The sequence below is a fragment of the Colletotrichum destructivum genome, chromosome 6 (genome assembly GCF_034447905.1).
Source record: "Colletotrichum destructivum chromosome 6, complete sequence".
Classification (NCBI taxonomy): Eukaryota; Fungi; Ascomycota; class Sordariomycetes; order Glomerellales; family Glomerellaceae; genus Colletotrichum; species Colletotrichum destructivum.
This window is the reverse complement of record NC_085901.1, coordinates 3,975,704-3,995,364: the sequence shown is the minus strand read 5'-3', so window position 1 is coordinate 3,995,364 and position 19,661 is coordinate 3,975,704. Positions and strand designations below refer to the sequence as shown.

At 52.0% G+C, this 19,661-nt stretch overlaps 8 protein-coding genes across 8 annotated transcripts; 5 read left to right on the top strand and 3 right to left on the bottom strand.

The window, feature by feature from the left end:
* Positions 1-161: 161 nt before the first annotated feature.
* CDEST_10422 (uncharacterized protein) lies at positions 162-2,102 on the top strand (the record flags this gene model as incomplete). The annotated part of the gene is made up of 1 exon (XM_062926580.1): positions 162-2,102. One exon carries the CDS (start codon positions 162-164, stop codon positions 2,100-2,102), a length of 1,941 nt encoding a protein of 646 aa, XP_062782631.1.
* Positions 2,103-4,673: 2,571 nt separating this feature from the next.
* On the top strand, positions 4,674-5,599 carry CDEST_10421 (uncharacterized protein). Its single transcript, XM_062926579.1, has 2 exons — positions 4,674-5,236; positions 5,293-5,599. The coding sequence occupies exons 1-2, from the start codon at positions 4,790-4,792 to the stop codon at positions 5,311-5,313; spliced, it is 468 nt and encodes a 155-aa protein (XP_062782630.1). The 5' UTR covers positions 4,674-4,789; the 3' UTR covers positions 5,314-5,599.
* Positions 5,600-6,145: 546 nt separating this feature from the next.
* On the top strand, positions 6,146-9,050 carry CDEST_10420 (Putative six-hairpin glycosidase superfamily). Its single transcript, XM_062926578.1, has one exon. It carries the CDS (start codon positions 6,181-6,183, stop codon positions 8,557-8,559), a length of 2,379 nt encoding a protein of 792 aa, XP_062782629.1. The 5' UTR covers positions 6,146-6,180; the 3' UTR covers positions 8,560-9,050.
* A 451-nt stretch (positions 9,051-9,501) lies between these two features.
* On the top strand, positions 9,502-11,139 carry CDEST_10419 (Putative ankyrin repeat-containing domain superfamily; the record flags this gene model as incomplete). The annotated part of the gene is made up of 1 exon (XM_062926577.1): positions 9,502-11,139. The coding sequence occupies one exon, from the start codon at positions 9,502-9,504 to the stop codon at positions 11,137-11,139; it is 1,638 nt and encodes a 545-aa protein (XP_062782628.1).
* A 541-nt stretch (positions 11,140-11,680) lies between these two features.
* On the bottom strand, positions 11,681-12,421 carry CDEST_10418 (uncharacterized protein; the record flags this gene model as incomplete). The annotated part of the gene is made up of 2 exons (XM_062926576.1): positions 11,681-12,285; positions 12,361-12,421. The coding sequence occupies 2 exons, from the start codon at positions 12,419-12,421 to the stop codon at positions 11,681-11,683; spliced, it is 666 nt and encodes a 221-aa protein (XP_062782627.1).
* Positions 12,422-14,745: 2,324 nt separating this feature from the next.
* CDEST_10417 (uncharacterized protein) lies at positions 14,746-16,146 on the top strand (the record flags this gene model as incomplete). Its single annotated transcript, XM_062926575.1, has 1 exon — positions 14,746-16,146. The coding sequence occupies one exon, from the start codon at positions 14,746-14,748 to the stop codon at positions 16,144-16,146; it is 1,401 nt and encodes a 466-aa protein (XP_062782626.1).
* A 320-nt stretch (positions 16,147-16,466) lies between these two features.
* Positions 16,467-16,836, bottom strand: CDEST_10416 (uncharacterized protein; the record flags this gene model as incomplete). The annotated part of the gene is made up of 2 exons (XM_062926574.1): positions 16,467-16,682; positions 16,747-16,836. 2 exons carry the CDS (start codon positions 16,834-16,836, stop codon positions 16,467-16,469), a joined length of 306 nt encoding a protein of 101 aa, XP_062782625.1.
* A 1,076-nt stretch (positions 16,837-17,912) lies between these two features.
* On the bottom strand, positions 17,913-19,502 carry CDEST_10415 (Putative protein kinase-like domain superfamily, prion-inhibition and propagation, HeLo; the record flags this gene model as incomplete). The annotated part of the gene is made up of 1 exon (XM_062926573.1): positions 17,913-19,502. The coding sequence occupies one exon, from the start codon at positions 19,500-19,502 to the stop codon at positions 17,913-17,915; it is 1,590 nt and encodes a 529-aa protein (XP_062782624.1).
* Positions 19,503-19,661: the final 159 nt, after the last annotated feature.

Here is a 19,661-nt window from a genome sequence, read left to right as displayed (position 1 = left end):
ACCATTTTCAAAACCAGCCTCTTTCTTCTTCAGATGAAATTTCCCAGTATGTGTTTCCCCCTCTATTCTTACACGAGGCGAACCCTCGACAAACACGGCAGATCTACATACGGGGGCATCGCTCTAAGTTTCACAGCTGACCACCTCCCCTAGTCAAGGCCATGGACTATTCTTCAGTAAAGACACGGGATCCGCCTCAAGACGGTGTATCAGATCGCCTGATTAAGGAGGATCCCTCTCGACAAACAACAACTCTGCTCAAAGACGAAGGCGCACGTCTCCCCAAGCGGCTAGGCTCCGCCGACGCCATCCTGCAGTTCGTGCTGGATATCTCATTGACAGTTCCAGCGGTATGCTTCTTGACTTACGGATTCATGGTGTTGTGCAACAACGGCGTCCCCGTCAACCAGAGCCCAATTCCCGCGCTGCATATGGCCGCCAAGTATAGCCCGACCTTGTTTCCGATTGCCTTTTCCGCCATCGCCACCAACCTCCTGAAAGCGACAGCCGCCTGGAGGCTCGAGAAGGGGATCACGATCCTAAGCCTGGAGTACCTCTTGAAGTGCCGAAACGTCTTCAGCGCGGTCACTGCCCCGCTGTCGCTTCAGGCCGTCAACCTCATTACACCACTCTTGATTGTCCTCTGGGCTTCGTCGCCTCTCGGTGGCCAAGCTGCCTTGCGCGTCATGGATACCGTCCCGTCGACGGCGACAGAGTCATGGCCATTCGAATACTTGGAGTTCATATCCCCGTTTCGACACACAGGCGCAAGCACTTCGGCTGGTTACGAAGTCATGCCTTCCATTCAGGCGGCGTTCGCAGCCGCATTGTCGAGCCCGATGGACGCCAAAACAAAGGCCCAGGATCTTTTCGGCAATATCAAGATCCCGATGGTAGAGCACTACCAGCAATCAAGCCAGACATCCGACCTCGACGGCTGGTACGAAGTGAACACGGGGCCCAACACCAGCCCCATCTGGTCATCGCTCATCGGCCTTCCTGCCACTTCACTTGATGGGTTCTCTCCGGGCTCAAACTACTCGTTCAAGATGGAGACTTCCTATATGAGTGCTAATTGTTCCACTCAGCATACACTCATGAAGTTCAACGAGTGGGAACAATATCGCAATAGCTCGATTTACCACAACAATCGCAATCTCGCCCTCCGATACCCGGTCTTTCCCTTATCTTGGGCTACCGAACCTTTTCGCTTGATCTTCACATCGTGGTCCAGGGCGAAAACCACCAACGCCACCTGTATTCTCAGCCAGGTCTACGCAGAGGTTGACGTTGGATGTTACGGGTCCGTCTGCGCGCCCGGCCGGATTCGACGGATCCCAAAGTCGGAAAACGCGACTGTACGGACTGTTCTACACCAAGCCGCGGCCGAGGGTTCTCCATATCGTGGTCCAGCCGGCGTGTTCTTCGCATACTTCGAAACGTTTGTCTCATCCGGCCTCTCGCTTTATGATCTTCAAGAGCGCCAAATCAAGCCGTTCGCCTCAGCGATCGAGACCTATTTCACGGAGCCGTCCGCGCCTTTTTCCGCGGCTGGCATCAGCTCCTGGGACGGGACCGACATGTCCTCCATCGGAGACGTTGTCTTCTCCCAGAGGTTCTCGCAGCTTCTCAACACGTTCTGGCTTGCGTCGGTGGCCTCGCGTAACGTCACCGGCGCCTTCAACTTTCACGACGAGTTCGACGACGGCACGTACAGAATCGTCACCCAGAACGCCACCGGAACAAGAACTCCAGACCTGTTAGTGATGCGGGTGAACGGCGCCTGGCTATCGGTGCTTTTCGTGGCATCTGTAACTATGCTCGTCACGGGCATCTTCGCCGCCATCCTTGGTTGTCTGAGACGCGGGCCCGATGTGCTGGATTACTCAACGTTCTTTTTCAGGGACAGCCCCTATGTCCATATACCACCTGGAAAATACCGATCCATGGAAGACGCAAGTGATCAGGTGCGGAGGATTAGGGATATTCGTGTTTGCATTGGGGACGTTGATCACACTGGGGATGTTGGACGCCTGGCTTTCGGTTCCGTGGATGCAGCTGTCCCACTGAGGGCTCAAAAGGCCGAAAGATATTATGTCTGATTGGGGTAGACGAAAGACGGAGTTTCCCGAGATTATGTCGGTTACTTGCAAGGAAACACCATAAACTCGAGACTCGGCCGAGCCATGCTTTCCGGTGGTATAAAATGATCTTCCTACGGAGGTGAGAGAGCCCGGAACTTGTAGCTGTGTAAGCGGAGACAGACCACAGGCAATGACTCAACAACGGGCAATAAATCTTTTCGCATTTGAGTCCAATCCGTTGATGCGGCAAAGTTCCTCCAGCATCACGCCCTCGCCGGAGTGCAATCGGCTTACACAACTGATTGTTGTTGATACTGTTTCCGAGAGTGACGAGTCAACATTACATTACGCCTTCATGGAAGGACGAAACGACGGCAACAACGCGATTATTGAAAGACCCGAGTGCGACTTTTAGGTTTTTACGAAGCTCTCGGGTTTGCGGACTGAAACGGCGAATACGATCTAAGCCACAGGGCGGCTCAAGCCGAGTCAGGGACCCAGAGCCTGGGAAAGGAACCTGCCGACGGGGAAATGACTTGAGCCCCAGACACGTTTGTGACATTTCTGATGCATTTGGCCGATTTGGGAAGGAGTCTACGATGTATAGACGTACGGAGATTTGAATTCCCGCACGAGAACAGGAAAAAACAACAACCACGCAGTCGCATGCAGTCTTCGGAAAGTGTAGTCCACGCCATCTCTACATACGGTATGTTATCCGTAGGAATCATTCTGACGACCTAACCTTTGGTTGAAGATTCAAAATTATTACCAGACACAGATAAAACTGATGGTTGTTGAAGGCGGTTGAATCTGCTTCTTTGTGAATCTGCTTGTGCTTTAGGAGCCTGTTGGGAATTCCCCACCGAAAAAGACAATGTAAACATTGTTGAAACCTGAAACAGGAAAGTGACTGTCGGGTCACGAAAACCGAGCTGGGGATTCATTTTATTCCTACACCTTCAAACAAAACCGGAGCGCTTGGCTTTTCTCCACCATAAGAAATGCCCAGGCAGAAAAACTCCCACTATGACTACGATCGCGGACTTATAAACGAAAATTCACAGCTATGAGTGGCGATGGATGACTACTATACACACCCACTGTTGGTAGTGGTGATTTGTCTCACAGAGGCCACTCGAATGAGCATACGAATAGGAAAAAAGTGCTGCAATTCTGGTGGCGATGTGTAAAAGTAAGCTTCTGATGGCAGCAGCTGGTGACGACGGCCGTAATATGGCTGCTGGACCGACGGAGATGGATCCGCCTCATCTGGTTGGCCCATTGCCGATTCACTGGCCGTCTCCAACTTTCCTATCGGAACCCAGTTGGGCATCCGACAGGTGGGATTCGATGTTCTCATGATACGGGGCTGTTGGCTGGGATGCCAGTGCTGTTCTCTCCCGTCAACTCGGATGAGACAACTCTCGCAAAGCTTGAAAGCAACCACGGGCTACTCCGTGTGTCAATCCCATCCTGCAATAAGACTGACTCCCACCCACCCTGCACAAGTCGCCGGCTAAAGTTTATATTCGGTAGAATCTTGCGTCATTCAAGGTTCTTGTGCTTCGAGAAAGTACATGTGTTGTTCATCTCAAGCATACCGACACCCATGTCGAAAGATGAGACGCGTCGTGCAAATCCCAAGAGATATAAGCTTTTGAGCCAAGTATGGGGTTCTCCAGATCATGAGGCTCAAGTCAATCCTGGTCTCAGGTACATCTTCCATGAAGACAGGGTGCTGGAGTTTACGGCCAATATTCAGGGTTGCTCAAGAAGCAACTTGGCAACCAGCTTCTAATTGTACTATGGCCTTTAGCTCAATGTTGCAGGCTTCACCATACTACAGTTATTTGCGAGAAGACCCCATGTCGCATTCAACGCAACAAGACGTTTCTCCAGATTCTCCTCTATCCAAATATCCAAGAGCGATGACTGTGTCGACATGCATACAAGCTCAGACCTGAAATACTCACCGGTAGCATCCGGAAGGTTCCAGCTTAACGAATCAGACATGAAGCAGGCGTTCGGCACTTTATTCCCAGTGTGACTGTGCCTGGCTAACCCACCTGCGGCCCCTGGTTTCATCCCAAAACCGCTTGCTCTACCATCAAACGAAGTTTATTTTCCGACTGGACTTTCCATCTGATGATGCAGGCGGTGGTGATCTGCAATGATTGACTGGGTGCTCCCATCGAAAGACCATATTCCCGGGAGCGGCATAGCCTGTCGTGCAAGTCACCACCTGGCTGGTGATGTCAAGGTTTAGCAAATCGTCGACCGATATCCTAGCTTGCCTGACACGACCAGGTGTCTCTTTTTTTCGGATATGGCCGTACTGGGGCCATCCAGAGACACGGAAGTAAGATGCATCCAACTGCGATACTGATGGAATCCGCGCTGTCCGAGATGCTGTCCCGTCGACGACTCAAGCCGAAAGCTGCATCAGGCAGGCTCGGTCTGAGATCATCTTCTTACAACATACATTTCGACAGGACACATTTGTGCCAACAACTCCAAGTATAAATATAGAGGGGGGACACTCCCTCATCTGGCTTTTGGAATTGTCACTCATCAAACTCCTCATCACTCTTCTACTCTTTCCATCTTTATCATTCGATCAAACCGGTTTTGACACTTTTACCATTGGTATCTAATTCAAAGACTCCTCTTATACTACATTCACACTCCCCAAACTAGTCAAAATGCGCTTCACATTCGCTTTTCTTCTCTTCCTCATTACCCTCACCGTCGCTTTGCCAGCTGCCAAGGAGAAGTCCTCGTCCACCAAGACCAAGCTTGTAAAGGGCATCGAAAGCAACCTCAAGCATGGAGACAAGGAGATAAAGGCCACTAAACAGGCGCAAGATGAAGCCGCGAAGGGCAACGACAAGCAAGTCAAGAAGAAAGAAGGCAAGATCAACGACGCTCTGGACGCAGCGATCAAGGACCGCAAGGGCAACCAAAAGCTTGCTGGGAACAAGGACCCTGCCTTGACCAAGGGTCTCGGCAAGGTTGAGAATGCGCAGAAGGGTGCCAAGAAAACCGTGGGGGGTTTGACCGGTGACTCCAAGAAGGACAAGGCCGCGCTGGGGCAGTTGGGCGCAACTTTCGAGAAGGGCAAGAAGACCAACACCGAGAATCTCAAGGAGGTAAGTTCTCTGCGCCGTGGACTGTTGAAGATCGGAGGCTGACAATGCATGACCAGGCCAAGAAGAACTTCCATTAGCGATAACTTGGGGACCAGATCTCTAACGCCCGGCTTTGAAGGGGGTTTCTGAGCTACAACTGAGCTTGCTTCTTTACAACTGTGCCGACTATATGTTCAAAAGGGAAGCTCTCACTAATTGTATGGAGAAGACTACTTTTGTTTCTTGGTTGAAGCCTTCACACAGACTAAGTAGAGGATTTGACGGTACGGAAAGCGCAGGTATAGAGTCATTGATAGATAGGTGGTATGCATGTTGATCATGCTTGGCTTAAATAGGTTTATCTAAGGAGTTCAACTACTACAAGTCAGGTGAAATCTGAAGGTCTCCGGGAGCCAACGGAGGACTATATCAACTGAAGAAAGGTTAACACATTGGCCTGACACATCATAGTCACCATGTCCAAATTGGAACCAAAGAGTGGGGTTCCGAAATTAAGCAAGATACTAAACAGGGGAAGCTGACTCAAACTAATACAACTCACGGGTGAAAGTACACAGTGGAACGGCTTCGAACGGACTGAAACAAGAGACCGAGACCGAACCCAATATAAAAGAGTTTCAAGAAACAAAAAAAAACCGATGGTCTTGTTTCCCTTGCTCTCCAACTATGGTCAGATATGGCGCGATACACGAAGCGAAGAAACCTTCTGTGGCTGGAAAGCTTGGAGTTTATTTACGTTTTCTAGTCCAATCGCCTGAGCCATGGGGATCCTAGAATACTTTCGCAGCTTCCGGATAGGGGCAAGCACGCATGCTCCGTTGAGTTGACGGGGTGGGGGTTTTTCGCTGTGAAAACAATACAAAACCCCCCATTGTATTCCTCCGACGCGAGATGGCTGGCGGCTTCAGACTTTTCCTTCAGCTCCTCTGGAAGAAGAAGCCAAAATGTCTCGTCACTCTTTGAAAACTTCACTCGTTGTATTTACCTTCATTTTGTCCATTTTAGCAAGCAGAGGCCCGGTCAAACACCCGAAACCTTATCATGAAGTGTCAAACTTCGGTCAGGTTGGACCGATTGACTCTTCGGGTGCGTTGACACGGGACGACTCTGAGCCCCTCAGACCCCGACAAGAAAAGACCGCCGACGGACTGACTGCCATCAACACCTTCTCATACAATGGCGAGACATGGACGGCTTACGAAGATATCGCACGCTTTGATGGCCCCTTGGTTCTTGTCTCCGCCTCTGGAACGCGGCGGGAGATCAAGCGATACGTCGAGGCCACGAGCGTTGAATCGTTGGAATTGAACCGTACTGTTAGGCCCTTTTTTGATCTCGACAGTGCAAACGATTTCAACCTCAAGCAGAACGATGTGTTAGCAGAGCGCCTCCTCCAAGACGGCGAACCGATCGAAGAGCATGTTAGGGATGTCATCAACATGGCCTATGGGCCCTGGGACACTTTTCTCGGAAACGTTCAGGCGAACGACACCATGACGCTCGATTGGCAGGCCACGACGAAGAACTACATGCCTTTGGTCGACGTATCAGAGGCGGCAGACGGGACGCATTCCAATTATACATTTGACGGTCTCTTGGGCGGATGGCTTCCCTCGTCACGCAAGATCTTCCGGGGCGTCGTAGACACCACGGACTGGATTGAGGTTACTACGTTTGCGGATGTGGATTCTCCAGACCCTCAAATTGTACACCTGTGGTTCTCCATCAAATGGATCAAGGGAGGAATCGTTCGAGCCAACAGGTTCGCCCTGGACTACAAGCAGTTCTTACCCCTCAAGGCGCACCCCACGGCCGACGACTACTACCCGGCCCTGATCCGCTTTGCAGACTACTGGGACTCTCATCTACAAGACGTCGCCACTCTGGAGCTGCCAGACAAAAGCTGGTCGGACATGAACAAGCACGCCTTCGCAACAGAGCTCGTCCAGCGCGCAGGGGGTGTGTCGCCGAGATACGGCGCCTTCGACCGCGACTACGCCGGCTCCGAGTACGACGGGTTCCAAGACATCATGACCACCTCCCTCACGGCCAACCTCGCCTGGGGCCGTTTCCCACAAGCCAAGGCGATTCTCGAGAACTATATGGACTGGTACGTCAACGACAACGGCGCCATCAAGATGCGCGGACCAGCCGTGCCCCAGTTCGGGATGTCGCTCTCCTTGATCGCGCGCTACGTGCAGTACACCGGCGACGTCGCGTTCACGGAGAAATACAAGACGAAGATTCTCGCGTGGGCGAACATGCTCACCGAGCGCCAGGACGAGAACCTGAAGTTCCCGGAGGACCACCCGTACTACGGCCTCATCTCGGGCTGGAGCGAGTCGGATGCTGCGCTCCGATGGGACTCGTGGCGATGGGAGAAGCCGTACTGGAACAACGGCGCCTTCGCGGCGCGTGGCCTCAAGGACCTCAGCAAGATCGCGACTTTCGAGCAGTATGCCCAGGACTGGCAGACGCGGGCCGCGCAGCTCATCAACCAGACGTCCCACACTTTGGACGCCGTCATCCAGCGCAATCTGACGCCTCCGTACGTTCCGCTGTTGCCCAACGAGACGACCCATGTCCTCGAGGACCTGGAGGAGCAGGGCGACGCCTCGTCGCAGTGGTGGCCTCACCGTGTCTACACCGAGCTCCTCCAGGCCTCCGTTCTCTCCCCGAACCTGACCGATTTGGTCATCAACTCCATGCAGGCCTACGGGATTACCAGTCTCGGCGTCGTTGCCAACGTCACGCCGCTGCGGGCCGACACGCGCGACATCCTCGGCTTCATCTCGTACGGCTACGCGCTGACGCTGCTTCTCCAAGATCGCCTTGACGAGTTCGTGCTGTTCCTCTACTCCCACCGATATCATGTCCACAACCGCGGTCTCTGGATTGCCGCAGAGGTGTCTGGGACCGGAGGAGGCTCCAGCACGTTCTGCCAGCCGTCGCAGTTTGCAGTGCCGATCTTGCTGAGAGCCGCGCTGCTGTTGGATCATCCCGATGAGGAGGTACTGTTCGTCGGACGGGGAGTACCAAGGAGGTGGCTCAGTAAGGGCAGGGTCGCGATCCAGAAGGCACCGACGAAATGGGGACTCGTCGACCTCGACATGCGGTTGGACGAAAAGGCCGGCTCGGTCACGACGGTCTTGGGCTTCGAGAGGGGCCCGCCGGCGGAGGTCAGGGTCAAGCTGAGGGTGCCCGAAGGCCGAGAACTGAAGGCCGTGACTGTTGATGGCAAGGCAGCGGAGTGGCAGGGAGAGGAAGTCACTTTGCGCTTAGAAGCCTCAACCAAGAACGTCACCGTCATAGGGACTTTCTAAGGCCTTTGTTCTTTGCCGGCCCAGTCAGCGTTTTGGTGCTGGGGTTCAGATCAAGGACGATCATCAGCTCACCATAGGCTCCCTGTAATCAACTATGCCATGGGTATCACGATTTCGTGTCTGGGCTTAGAAAAAGAAAACCATGGAACAAGCAAGCCAGAGTATGCGATATCTCGAAATTTGGCACTTGCGGCGACAACCAACTTTCTCGGTGCGGTTTGCCTTTGATGATATCACCTAAGTTTTCCACTCGCTTTGGTCTACGGATGCGGCACAGTCAGGATGATTGGCCTCAAGGGATTTTGGCCTCAGTGGAGACACATAACTACGATTTGGCCAATGACATTTCACCGTTGCTTGTCGAGGGTGTTGCAGCAGCAAGATGCCATGTACATAAACATTCCAACTCATCAAGGCGAGCCTTGAGATTGTCCACAAGCACTCAAGTGAAACAACATTTCTTCTCTGGAAGAATCCCCATATCATCATTTTTATTCAAAGCCGACTTCTGAATGCCCGCTGACGATATGATTCCGAGCACGACGCAGGCTCTGGCTAGGCTCGATATCGGACCAACCCTTGCTGGGGCAAACGAACCGCCCCGGCCAGTTGGCATCCGTGACTTGCCTCTGGAATGCTTCCAAATGATCATACAACACGTTATCGAATTTGATAGCCAAAGTGAATCCAACTTTAGAGATGCAGTTAGTCTCCGGCAGGTGTCGAGTAAGTCAAACATGGTCCAGACTACCAGTATGAGAACGTTTGATGGGTTGACGACATGCACATGATGAAGAGCTATTTGAGGTTGAAGTCATGCGCGCAATTTACACTACCAAGTTGCTTCAAAAGATGAGAGACAACCCAGAAGTTGAGATTCTCCGCCAAAAGGGCCATGCCCATATGGTCACGCAGCATTGCAGAAATCAACCTTGCGGCGATATGAGTTTCTTCCTCGCCCGCTACATCATGCTTCAACCTCACGGCAACCTACCCTGGAACACGAATCTCTCCACACTCGTCAACGCGGTCGTCGACAGAGTTATGAAGGACGACGGCTACGATATCCACGGAGACAAAAGACTGCAGTATACGCATCTTCTCTGCCAGAGAGCTGTGCACCTTCCAAGCCCTGCGAGACACTACGGAAGCTGGCATCTCTTTGAAGACTACTTCCAGTCTCTCCTTTTCCCCAACCAGTCTGTCATCACCACGGAGAGCTTCGAAACTGTCGTTCTCTCGGCAAAGGTTTACATCAAACACCCCGATGCCGAGAAATTGGTGCTTAATAGACTATTTCAAAGGGGACCCAAGTCACTGTCGACGTTCAAAAAGTCGAAAAAGCGACGGGATGACGAAGGAAAGCCCCATGACGCTCCTGTGTTCGGGTCCCTTTTGGAGGCGTCAATCCGCAGCGAGAACCCCAACCTGACCGCGCGACTGATGAACTACGAGGTCGACGTGTCACGGGAAAAGTCAACGGTCAACTCAAAGGGTAAGTCGAGGAAAGGCAAGAAATACTACGACGAATATTTCTGGCGGCTGGCTCTGGCATACCAGGACCTGGAAACCCTGAAATCCTTTCTCGAGATGACAACCCGGACAATGACGCCGAAGAAGCTCGCGAAGCTCCTCCTCGAGGCCGTGTGCACGTCTCAAACAGAAGCACTTCAAATTCTTCTTCGGCATCAACTCCCTCAGCTCAAGGAAGGAGACGAGTCCGCCTACCACGAAAAGCGGGAGCTCCGGATTCAGGTCATCGAGCTATGCCTTGAAGAGGCTATCCAACACGGAGAATCTCAAGCACTCAGTGTGCTGCTCCAATCTCCATATGCCATCACAAGCACCTACTTCACACACCGCTGGAAAGAGTATTGGGGCTACATCGACCACGGGCCCGAGAAATTCAACGATGTCCCTGCTGAGACGCCTCTTGAGACCGCGGCCCGGCGCGGAGACGAACGAATGGTTCGGCTGATGCTTTCTCGAGACTGGAGTCCCTTTGGGGAGAGATACAACGAGAGGGCCGACCACCATGGCCGCAACGTTTATAGCGGGCCGAGTCACTTTCGAGGCCTCATGCCGATGATCGCCGCGGCGATGAACTGGCACATTGGTGTTGGAATTGCTCTAGTGGAGGGAGGCTTCAGGTGCAAGAATTGGAGGTGGCACTTCCTGATCGGAACCGTCTTGAAAAGCAGAGAGACCGGCGGCTTCGGCAGGGACAAAGACCTCAGACCGTCTTCAACGACGATCACTTCGGAGCACCGGCAAGCATGGCATGACAGAGACGTGGAGTTCTGGCAGAGGCTGGTCGATGGTGGTGGGCTTGATCTGCGACATCCCGACAAGGGCTGCAGCTGTCACACGAAACAACCGGACATGCCTTTAACACACCCTACTCGTAGTGCTATCGACATTGGCAGGAAGTTTGTTCTCGAAGAACTCAGAGTCGGTGTAGACGACGGATCTAGCGGCTGTGACGGCCCAACGGGGCCAGAGCCCATCCCCGAAACCGGTGCGGAGACCGGTCCTCTTTTTGTTGTTGCAGTTGATGAATGTCCCACATGGAAATCATAAGTCACATGTTGGGTATAGAACCACAGAGAGTCAGTAATGTCCACTTCTTGTCTTTCATACCCAGAGCAGTCAGTCAGATGTGGCGGGGCGCTCGTTTAGACACCCTGAGTGATTGTAGCACACACTCCCTTCCAACATTAAGAAGAACAGTATGCATAGTACATGGGTTGCGGAAAGACTTCAGCGGCATGGAAAAAAAAAAGGTAAAACCGGAAGAAGTTGGATGGATGCCTATACCAAACACTTGGAAAAGACGAGTCAACTCGTTGAGAAACCGACTTGACTAAACTCTGTGCCTCAATTCGCTCACATCTTTGACGACACGCCACGTTGCTGAAGCGTCTTCCATCAAAGGTGCCGTTGGACTGTCACAGACGGCTTGGGAAAGTCAGAATTGGGCCATGCAAATCGTATCAGGTCTTCCGGTATTGGACTTTCATATGTCATTATACATCCAAAGCCGGTGCTACTACCGAAACCTACCCCACCGAACCCTCCAACACTCTGTACATCCGCCCATCACAGCCTAAGACGAACCGCCTCAGATGATACGGGCCTTGTTGGAGACGTAACGCTTGGTGGCAGCCTTTTTCGCAGCAGCAGCAACGCCGCACTGGCCCGCAATCTCGGCAGTCTTGCCGTTGACGGCGCATTGCCCGTTGGCGTTGCAGGAGCCGGCACCCTTTCCATCGGTGCAGGCCAAGCCCTGGAACTCGGCTTGCGACTTGCCCTTGCCCTTTGCGGCATTAGCATTGTTGTTGGCATTGTTATTGGCGTTGTTATTGGCATTGTTGTTGGCATTGTCGTTGGCGTTGTTGTTGTTGTTGTTGTTCTTCGCGGCATCGTTGTTATTGTTCTTTGCCGCGTCTTCAGTCTTCTTCTTAGCCGCGTCGTCAGCCTTCTTCTTCGCAGCAGCTTCTTTCTCCTTCGCAGCATCCTTCTTCTTCGCGGCAGCGGCAGCACCGTTCTTCTTCTTCTTCGCTGCCTGTGCCTTCGCCGCCGCGGCTCCTTGTCCCTTTGCTCCTACTTTGCCCAGTCCTTGCTTCTTCCTGGCTCGGGCCTCGAGATGGGCGGCGTCGTTTGCCACGGTGCCTTCGGCGCGGACCTCGACAGGTAGAGCAACGTCATTAGACTGGAACGCCGGGGCTGGGATGGATGTTAATCCTTATCCAAGGAAGAGGCGCAGTGTGTTATGAAGCTGTTAAGAAGCGTTTGGCTTACCCGAAATGACATTACCGGCCAGAAAGCCAAGGGCAAGAAAAGCAGTAGTGGAGAACTTCATCTTGACTGATTTCGGGTATTATTCGAGTGAGTGACTCCAGGTCTTAGTCGGGCGAAAATAGCACACAATCAACAGCAGCCGCGCGCAGCACGGGATGAATACAGTAGACAGAGGTAAAACGGAGTAAGTCAGGCAGACGCTCAATCCAAAAACACATCATTCTCTGGAATCCGACGCATTCTTCTCCGTTCTTTTATGTATGGGATGCTCTCCAGCCTACCTACGGCTACCACATCTTGCCCAGTGCTTACTGACTTTCCTGTCACACCCTGAAACTCCGGATGGCGGCGTCAACCGAGCGTTCCCCCCCTCAGCGTGGTGGACACTACAACTACAGATGATTTTTCCTCGACTCGAGATGACAGCCCTGAGCATCGTGCTGCAACAGGAACCTGTTCAGATGCCTGATCGTCCCGTCACATCAGTCGCTCAGTCGAGGCTTGTTGTGCCGCAGACCGGGATGCCCCCCGGCTCCGACGGCCGGCTAGGTCGGACTTCTCCTCGCCTCTTCGCCAATCCTGTCGCAGAGTCTGCCCGCATCGTCGTTTCAAGCATTAAAGTTAATGCAGTTCGCTGTGCCATTGGACCGTGGACGGGGCCAAAACCCTTCGCGCAGGGGGGGCTCCGGCACCCTAGGACCGGATTCAAGCTTGATCTGCCAAACGCCAACCCCCGCACATGAGGGTTTCGCCGCGCATGATTTGGAAGCAAGACAGGTCCCGTCGCCGAAAAAAGAGCGTGTTCGCCGGGATGACGCTGCCGCCGTACTTTAGGCTTGGTGGCTTCCCATGTTAGAATGACGCTTGTCTAGGACCTGATGGTGGTCAAGGACCCGGAAGCGAGGCCTCTTCAAACGCGCCATGTTCTAGGTGCAAGAAAGAAGTCTCGTTTTCCCGAAGAATAGAACAGAACAATGGGCTTCTCCCCCAGAGAATAATATTCTCCGGCTCTTGGCGGGCCCTGGAGATTCGTCGTGGTGGGAGGGAGTATTTCGGGGCCACCGACCACCGCACTTGGCGGCGTCCTTCACATTAGTCACGGAATGACTCGGATCAGGTTTGGGCTTTGCCACCTAGGCGACATCTCGGAAACACCAATAACACCAGTCAAACGGAGCACTCATCTCGGTGCTTGCTGTTGCTAGTCGAGTTTCTGAAGTTGAAGCCGGAGATTCGGTGAATCTTTTGCCGTGGTTGATCGTCCAATCCAGTCTCAACGGCAAGTCATCAAACGCACTCATAACCGCTCGAAATGACATTGGCTCGGCATCTGAGACGAATCTTCTGAAAGATTTCCATTCAAGGAGCCAGACCCAGACTGACACGTTACCCAATACCACATGACCATATTACATAGCGCTATAGGCGTTCCAGACGGTGGAATAGACGCCTTCAGTAGAGCAAGTCCACATCCGTGGGTCATGTCAGCCTCGGTTATAACGGTTGCTCCTGTAACAGGAGGGCGGCAGGTTTTGCCGTGGGGGTGGTATCGGATCTTCTTCGCTCACGACGGAACGCGGCCAGATCATCTGCACCAATGTTCATCACAAAGCTTGGCTCACCGTTCTCCAGTTAAAATAATCGGGTATCTTGGCATAATCTCCAGCAGGGTACATTGCCTCAGGATGATTCGCTCAGAGCACCACCCTCCCTTATCCTCCATGCCTGCCTTCCTCATGTTCATCTGTAACCATTCATTCACTTCTCGCCATGACAACAACCTCCACTAGCGGAGGGGAGCTCCTTTGGACGATTCTGGTATGCTAGGCCCCTCTTCTAATGCTGGGATGTTGTCGAGGAAGCTGCCGTCACGAACAAAACTGGCATCGTTTAGTTCGGTGGTGCCGAGAGCGGCGAACCTCGTACGCTTAATGACGTGGGCCACGTTGGCCGGTGTCATGTTGAGGACGTCCAATCAAGTGAGGCTTGGAACTGCAGACAAGATAACATTGATGAATTCAGGCGAAGTGACTGAGAGAATATTGGACGAGATGGAAACGCTGAGTGAGAATTTTCGAACGTTTTCTAATACTCAGACCCTACCAAAGGCTGAAAAGGCTGCGATAGGCCCTTTTCACAGAGTTCGTAAGAACTGTGGTGCACCAAACCCAAACCTTCTTCTCCAATCACACAAATCTACCAAACTTTGAAAATATTGCCGGCTATAAATGATAAGTGTTCAGGGCAACTACTCTTGCAAGAAGCATTTCCATCACATTCTGAATCGAACATCCACTATACCCAACTCCGAGCTCGTCTCACACACAGCAACACTCCTGACTCTAACCATCATCCTTGACATAAGAAGGTTTATTGGTCGGAGCCATGTCATCACAGACCACAGCCTTTCCATGGAATCGACTCCCTCGGGAGCTTCGACTCATGATCATGGAAGAGCTGTCGGATCTGGTTCCAAGTGCCGGACGAAATCCCCTATCATGCTGGGCCAGTGTGTCAATTGAATGGTACCTCTACTTCACTCCGCTCATCTGGCATACAATCACCCTTCAGGTTTCCGCTGCAAACTCAGACATCGATGAATTCAACCAGCTTGCTGTCTTCCACCGAAAAAAGCTAGTTGTGAACATCTCACTTCACATGAGCCTGCAAGAGTACACCTGTCAGGAATGCGGTCAAGTAGAGAGCGCAGAGACAATCGAGGCAAACAACCTGACATTCTCCAACGGTCTGAAAAGCCTCTTCTGTGCACTCTCCAGCTGGACCAGAGACCCTTCAACACCCGGCGTTGCGCTTGAATTGAGTGCCAGCTCACCGAGCGATTCAAAACACCTCAAGCTGGATCTAGTGGAACACAAACGTGAGCTTGCCAACCAGTCGCCTGGACACTTGATATCCAACGCCAAGAAGCGCTTGCTAGGCCAGCTACTCGATTTTGAGTTCAAGATGACCGACCTGCCCAAGGTTACCGTCATAGAAAAGTTTTCTGTCAAGCAAAGACTTCTTCGAAACCTTTCGGCTTCATCTCTCAACATCATTATCTGCAACCTGCCACGTCTTCACCGCGTCAACTACGAGCCCTGGCTTGGGACAGATAAGAAGGGTCAGCAAAGACGCGAGATTGCAAACACGAACTTGTTGCGGTGGGCAGAATGCCGTTCTACCTTGCGATCCATCACCATTTGGGAGGCCCAGTCTCAAAAGCTTCACAAAAACAAATGTTACTCGAAACCATACGACAATGAACTCACATCGGCAGCGGTTGAAGCCAGCTTCCATCTCAAGGCGTTGGCGATTTCACACGCCACAGACGCAATGGACTTTTTTCTACGCTTCGATGAAGCATCCAAAGCGATACAAGGCATCGGAACCCAATCGAGACTGTCCCTTAGGCATCTAGCACTCACTTGTCGGCTTCAGATGCCACCCGAAAGTTCCACAGAGGTGAATTATCTGCTCTTCGTGGCAAGTAAAGCGGCCATGCAGCTGCCGCATCTGGAGATCATGGAAGTATGGAGCCCGGGAGTAGGTGAAGGGTTCTTTTTCCGGTACGAGGTTAAGAAACGCCAAGCCAAGCTCATCGTGGGTGCCACTTGGCGAATCTCAAGAATGCGAAACTCTGCGGTGTTCAAAGCTTGGCAGCGCGTAGCAGGCCGTCATGCAGACGACGACCTGATGTATGCATTTGAGAGTATCAACGCAGGAGAGTTGAAACAGCCATGGAGTATCTGCAGACATTTGAGACTGCGCAAGTCTTTGCGGGAATAGTGTATTAAGCCTTTGGATTGGCGACTGAGACTAATTGTGAACCTCCACCTTGGAACTTCATGTCAATCGATTCGGGTTATCAAGCTTACGACGGGTTTACAGATGTGGTACACAGAACACTACTGCGTCGTGATTGGGGGTAGAGCTTTGGGCATCAGCGAGGCGGGAGGGTTCATTACTATTGTCATTAAGGAGGCAAAATAATTACATTAGATCTTTTCCACTCCTATGTAAAGGAAATCTAGCACCTCCCTCCACTTCCAGGATCAGCGCTAGACAACGTGTTAGTACTCGACAGTGTCCGGTGTTTCCCACTCGACCTACCGAAACCCCCAGCCAGCCACAGTGGTTGCTCCTCCCTGGGTGATGCCATTGATCTGACAAGTGTTCATAAGTTTGTTGAACTCCTTCGTGCAGTCCTTGTCGTTGAGATCAAAGGAGAACTGGGTGTTCTCGTTCGTGACCCACATCTGTAAGTATTGGTTGGTTTCCAAATTGACACAGGCGTACTTCGCCTCCTTGACGGCAAATGTGCCCTGGAATGAGCCTCGCTTTCCGTCATAACCTTTCACAGGCTCGTTGGGCGTGGTACTTGATTACTTGTGTCGTTAATCTCGATCCATCATGATAACAGGGATCAGCGCTGACAAGCTTAGCGCCTAGGATACCGGCGATGATGGCAGGTTTCATACTGAGAACGACAATTGGTGTTTGTTGTAAGTAATTGATGGCAAGCGTGTCGAAGGAATATCACGCGAAGCAACCGCAAGCCTTATATACAGAGAGAGAGACAAGACACATTTGGTAATACTTTTACCAATGTTTGGTTACCCCTCCTAAGCTTACATGTCTTGGCTACATGCGTCTCCGGCCATGCCCCTTTAGATAGTACTAGACCGGAGGTCAAGTATCACCGGTCAGATGCATGGCAATCCCTGAGGTCCCTTGAACTTAGCTCAATGGGTTTTGAGACGCCATTGTCTACCAAGTCCCACTCTCGCTTTTTTTGGCTTCTTTCGTTGTGTGCTTGTGCAATATCAACTTGGGAATCCGCACTGCCTAGGCCAAATTCATGACAGTGCCACTTTACGGGATTCATTCTGTCCAGTATTACGGATTTGATTTCTGAAGTCAGAATATCCGTTAACTCTTGGCAAGGTACATATAAATAAACGGATTCTAAGGCAAGAGCATACATCTGCATTATGCTCTCCTGAGTGCCCACACTACTCTGTCAGCGCTATACATGCAACAGAAGTTCCACTATTAGCAGCGACGCGGGGGTAATCAAGGGCGAGAACATAGTCAGGCTGATACTAAGATGAAGACTTTCCGTGCAGCCTTTCCACAACAGGAATCCCCTCGACCAATTATTGATTTTCAGCTTAAGCGAGGTCACACCTGACGCTTCGATAGGCAGAGTAAGAGGACCAGACCATGTATAGTTAGTGTACGCAAATGCTGCCAAACTCAGCAGGTGATAGGTGCCTGCCAGGACCAACAGTTGCTGCAAACTGAGTCACATGTGTAGGGCGTTGCCTACTAATGGATAGAATTAACACTCTGGGAGTGGGACAAATCTTGCAACGGCCCCTGTCTGTAAAACAAACGGTGGATGGAACACCGCATTCGAGATAACAATTGTCGGCTCTCGTGGGGACAGAGGAGTGGTTTCAAGATCGTGTGAACAAACACCATTCCCTATCTGTGATTCATACATAACAAAAGCAAACCGCCCTACATCTTCATCTTCGATGGTTTACAAGTCATACGTTGCATCTACTGAGAGGTTGAAGAACCTTCTTCTGAAACTCCTGAGCGAAAAAAACATGCCCAAGTCTCTTGTCGTCCGGCAGATCACACTCGAGCAGGACTCGAACAGCATCTTGGTATTGCTTCCCCATGCGCCACCCAAGTTCTTTGAGCCGAGAATCCAGAATGTAGCTGCGCCAAGCCTCTCTGTTCGTCATCTTTCTCAGCCTTTCCTTCGGTATCTTGCTCGTGATTGAAGCCCAACGGCCGATCTCGCAGAGTACGACACCAAGACTGTAAAGGTCCAATCGCTTGGAAAACCCTTTCGCAGCATCTGGATGGTGGTAATGGTTCAGTTTCTTATCGTCCAGTGGCCCTCTGGACAAAGAAGCCTGGTTCTGATGGCGCGAGTACTGGAAACCCGTGATGAAGGGCTGGGTGACGCTAACAGTACCGTCGACTTCTCTGAGGAACTGGATGTTGCCGCTGTGCAGTCCCTTGTGAAGCCATCCTGCGGCATGGAAAAGACTAAAGGCTGATGCTAGTGTGAATGCAAGGCGAAAGCGATCCCCAAGCAGCGGCGGTGCTGTACCCTCACTAGCCATCAATGCGCTCAGAGATATTGGCGGATTTTCGCACACATCGCTTCTGAAGTTGTGCACTCTCTGATCATAGTCCGTAACCGATTCGGGGGTGCCGAAAACGTATCCGATTCGCTTGATGCCGTGCGCAAGCTCGTAGTCCAGATCGTCGTATATACCGTAGAAAGGGGGGAGGCGGAGAGCCGGCTCGCTGACCCCTTTCAAGAGCTTTCCGAGGGCCTCCATCCGTTCCACGTGAAGCCTGGATTCCAGACCCAAACCAGTGACATTCCACTCTACCCAGACCGGACGGATCGTTTCTTCAGTCTCCCTGATCAGACCTAGACCGCCGACGGACGAGGTATCATTGTCGACAAGCTCAAACTTCGGTTTATGGAGCCAGATCGTCGTAGGCGCTCGACCTCCCGGCCGCGAAAGTTGTTCCTGAAGCAGTTTGGCTTTGGCGGACAGAGCGAGTGTCTGATCATCGGCTGGAGGGTGGACAGAGAGATGTTCGAGCATCTTGAGGTTTTGGATTTCAGCCAGCATCTGCGGCAGAAATGCCTTGGTAAGCAGCTGGAGTTGATTTGAAGGGTAAGTGAATCCTTCCAGGTCATCTACTAGATCTTGGAACTTCTCAACGATGTCCCTGAACTCGGAGTTCGTCTTAATGTACCACCGAAATCTCCGCTTCATCGCCCCGGTATCATGACCGATGTCGTGTTTCTGGATCAGCTTGTCGGCCTTTTCGTTGAGCCTTTTGATTTCGATTAGGATCAACTCGATCGCCCTCATGAAGTTTTCGGATTTCGTCCCGAGAGCGCATTGCTTCTCGTCCGCGGCGTTCCAGTGGTCGCCCCAAGCCTTGAGGCGGCATTTCTGAATGTGGTAGCGGAGCGCCCAGTGCCGAGGTTCGCTCTGGTTGTCCTCGATGAAGTCTTCTAGAAGTAAAGCCGTGTCGAGGGCTCCCTTGAACGCTATGACGACTCCCAGAACACCGATGACAAGGCCGGCAGCTTCCATTGTGAAAGGTTGCTAGGGCTAGTTGGGGCTGATAATTGACCGATGATGTGACTAGCGAAGTTTGGCGCAATACCTGTGCAAGTATGTTAACCCCGCCTCAAGATTGGGAGCAGGTCTTTATCATTTGGGGGACATGAGCCAAGTGGCTACGGACCAATA